Genomic DNA, 3,559 nt, shown 5'->3' with positions numbered 1-3,559 from the left:
AATAGCTTTTTGTACGTGATGATATAAACGATAGTCGAAGATGTGATGAAAATTTTGTGACATTGAAATTCGCGGACGGCTGTAATATCTTAGTTTTGTATACTTGGAATATTAATTTACAAAATATTATACCGCGAAATCGTGCAGTTATATTAATTAAGATTCCTACATGCATTTCATTATGTTTCACTTCACTGTCAATACATAAAAAGATGGTAATAAAATGTTCATAATACAGAATTCGTAAGGTGAAACCGTAGGTTTTAGTAGGCTCGCAAGGTGAGCTGCCTTACGAATTCCATAAATCGATCTGAAATAGTTCAAATTTTATTGAATGAAGCTTCATCTTTGTATGGAATAATTTAAATTCCTCTAAACGCATCTTTTTGATGAATTCGTAAGGCAGGCTGCCTTACCAAATTTCTGTCCAATTATATGATAGAAAGGTGAAAATAACTGGCCAATAATAGGATCGTTCTATTCTCTTTGCTACATTGCTGTAGCTTGTGAGCTACAGTACTACCGGTAGAATGCGATCCCTTGCTCCTATCCGCACGCTTGAGCCTGGGCGATGGTCATGCAGTATGACTTGGTCCTCGTCTTGTCGCAGCATAGGTAGTGGTTGTTCTTGGCGTAGTGGGCGCTCTGGTGGAAGTGCTGGGCTCGGGTGCCGTCGCACATGCCCCCGACCTTGGTCGACTTATTAGTTTTGCATCTTGGCATAAACCAAGTAATCACATGGGCCAAGCTCGTCAACTACTGGTACTGTAAATAGGTCGTTTACAGCAATTTACTCGTTGATCCTGAAACCCCGAAACGTCGCGGGCAAACGACTTGATTTGGTCAAATTTTTGGTGACTATGCCCCGATGATATGATTCTTACTGACGGTAGTTTTACCCATCACTTCCTCATTTTGACTTGGAAGGACCTTGGGTGTTGGCCCCAGTCCACCGAAACCATGAAGTAGTAGTGATGCTGCTGGACCTTCCTAACGAGAAATTCGCATCGACCATGCGTGACTTCAATAAGCACTAAGGAAACATGCGAGTGAGTGTACTCGAGAGTGCGATTAACTGCTGACATGGGCATTAAGCTGATGGTGGCATGAGTTGTTTGAGTCGCTGGGAACGGTACTTCTGCATTTTTGAAGTCGATAAAAATGATCGTCTTGACCAATAATATGGCAAAGAAACCATGATGCACTCTGATTGGTTAATAATTAGAAGTAAGGCCTGCCACCTTACGAATTCCACAAACAAGTCACATTATTTTTTACGCGTGACTGGTTGACTCGCAGATGAATAGAGTCCATCGCGGCTGAACCATTCCAGCTCAGTGGCCACACGCTTGCGTCCCTTTGCCTTGGGTGGTGGTAGAGTCAATATTTCCTCGCGGGCATTCTGCTTGGTCTTCAACCAGGCTGCTGTGGCTTGGTCCGACCGCAAACCATTCATCGTTGCCTTCTCCCACCCACGGAGCATTTGTGGAAGCGAAAGCGGCCAAACCCCACAGGTACGAAAGCCGTTGACAACCGCTGAGCTCGGTTTGTCCGCGTCATGAACTGTACGAAATGAGGAATTGTAGGCGTCACCCGCGATCTGAATGGCGAACGGACGAGGTAAAGTCGTCGTGTTCAGCGACTGAAGATGTCGGGTTACCCCGTTGGAAATCTTCGCCTTGAACGAGCGGAAGACGGCAACATCCAACGGTTGGAGCAGGTGGGTCGAGTTCGGTGGTAGTCGCACAATGTAAACTCCATACGCCTTGCATATTGCTAGGCTGTTGTAGGTAAGGTGTGAAGAGCAGTTGTCCATCACAAGGACCGCAGGTCGAGCACTTCGAGCTTTCAGTTTCCACTCACCAAAGGTTTCCAGCCAGATGTCAAAGAGGTTGGCGTTCATGAAGGCCTTGGGCGTTGCCGAAACCAAAGCGTCAGGAACGGCGCACGCGTCGAGCACATTCACGGCACAACTTTTTCCGGGTTAGATGAAGGCTGGGGGAACCGCCGTGCCATCCGCCGCCACTGTGATGACAATGGTCATGTGATAGGTGTCCGATTGTTCGCCTTTCCACACGTCCTTCGACCCACGTATGGCTACGACCTTCTTGGTGTTTCCCTTGGTCTTGAAACTGGTTTCGTCAACGTTGTAGATATCTCGGGCGGTACACACAAACCCGAGACATCCTTTCAGTAGCTCGTCGAAATACTTGGTTATTCCTTACCGAGTTTCGAGCATGACTGATCTTTTGTGCTACTCGCGTTGTGAGCTCGTGGTCGTAGCCGTGGGTGGTCAAACCACCCACGGCTAAGGCTGCGTGGGACACCGGCATAGTTCGTGAGGATCTGGCTCGCTTTGATAATGATTTCAAATCGCTCGACCGGCCATCCGGCTTGCTGCATGGCTGTAATCCATGTGACTAAGTCACGTTTCATGTCATACGGCAAGACCTGCTTGACGCCACGTTGTCCAATTGAGATTGCACCAGTGTCAGGTTTCATCTTTATGTACTTAAACATTGATGTCCACTTCAACGGCGAGCTGCGAGCAACAGCAGCCACTGTCTCGCCATTCTCCACACGTTTGAGTACTGCCACGATGTCGTCGTATGATGGCTGCATTTGACACAGTGCGTTCATCAAAGTATTATATTGTGGAAATTTATAATGCAAACGCGCGAAAAAAGTATCTCGTTTTCAAAGTGCACAACGACGGTCATTGTGCTTGATTGAATATTATCATATCCAATGAAAATCGTTCGTTCCAATTTGGAGCTAGTGTATTGGATAAAATGTGAACCGTTCGCGATATTGATGGATTAGCTTAGTTGCAGCGAAGCATGTACAGTAGTCATCCTGGCTCATGTCGGCTCAATGACAACTTTACTTAGTTATTTTTGAATTTTAGGTTTTTAGTTTAAACCAGGCATTTAATCCAATACTTTAATCTTAACGTAACAACTATGGTTGTGGGGGGTCATACCATCGACTCGACGTCCGTGTTGCGTTACCAAGATGGACATACCCGTAGTCCTAGTACCCACTCGACGCGCCTGGCTGGAGCCATTCGGGCGGCCAGGCCCGGTCTGCGGTGGACGGCTTCGGGCGGCGCGGTGTGTGGTGCGAGCAGGAAGGGTTAGGGTCAGGAAAGGCCAGGTCTACACCTTTTCCCGATCAAAGTGCCACTTTATTCCAATCAATGTGGCGATAAAAAATATAAAACGTTTGAAACGCAAAGGATGGTTACAAAGAAACTGCACATTTCCATTACAATGTGTTTTATTCCAATCAATGTGGTGCAAAGTCACATTCCATAGGACATATCCTCGAATCGAAGCGCCTTCTCGACATTGCGCTGACAAAACATAGCCTCCCGAATAACCAACGACTGGGTAATACATGGTAGGCTTTCCCGGGCAGCTTCTTCGAGCAATCGCATGCGACTTTCCAGGAAAGAATTGAACTCCCTGCGCATAAAACAGCAGGTTCGTGCGCGAGGCAAGAAATCTCTTGATGTGGGCCTTCAGAACGCTAAAACAACTTTCAATATGGTTCAACA

The 3,559-nt window shown here is 46.7% G+C and overlaps 1 protein-coding gene across 1 annotated transcript; it reads right to left on the bottom strand.

Annotated features, from left to right (window-relative positions):
- Nucleotides 1-1,984: 1,984 nt before the first annotated feature.
- H257_09939 (hypothetical protein) lies at nucleotides 1,985-2,640 on the bottom strand (the record flags this gene model as incomplete). Its single annotated transcript, XM_009836325.1, has 2 exons — nucleotides 1,985-2,187; nucleotides 2,226-2,640. The coding sequence occupies 2 exons, from the start codon at nucleotides 2,638-2,640 to the stop codon at nucleotides 1,985-1,987; spliced, it is 618 nt and encodes a 205-aa protein (XP_009834627.1).
- Between the last annotated feature and the right edge of the window lie 919 nt (nucleotides 2,641-3,559).

This window comes from Aphanomyces astaci (genome assembly GCF_000520075.1).
Source record: "Aphanomyces astaci strain APO3 unplaced genomic scaffold supercont1.25, whole genome shotgun sequence".
Taxonomy (NCBI): Eukaryota; Oomycota; class Saprolegniomycetes; order Saprolegniales; family Verrucalvaceae; genus Aphanomyces; species Aphanomyces astaci.
The sequence above is the reverse complement of the archived record's forward strand: the minus strand, read 5'-3'. Positions and strand labels throughout refer to the sequence as shown.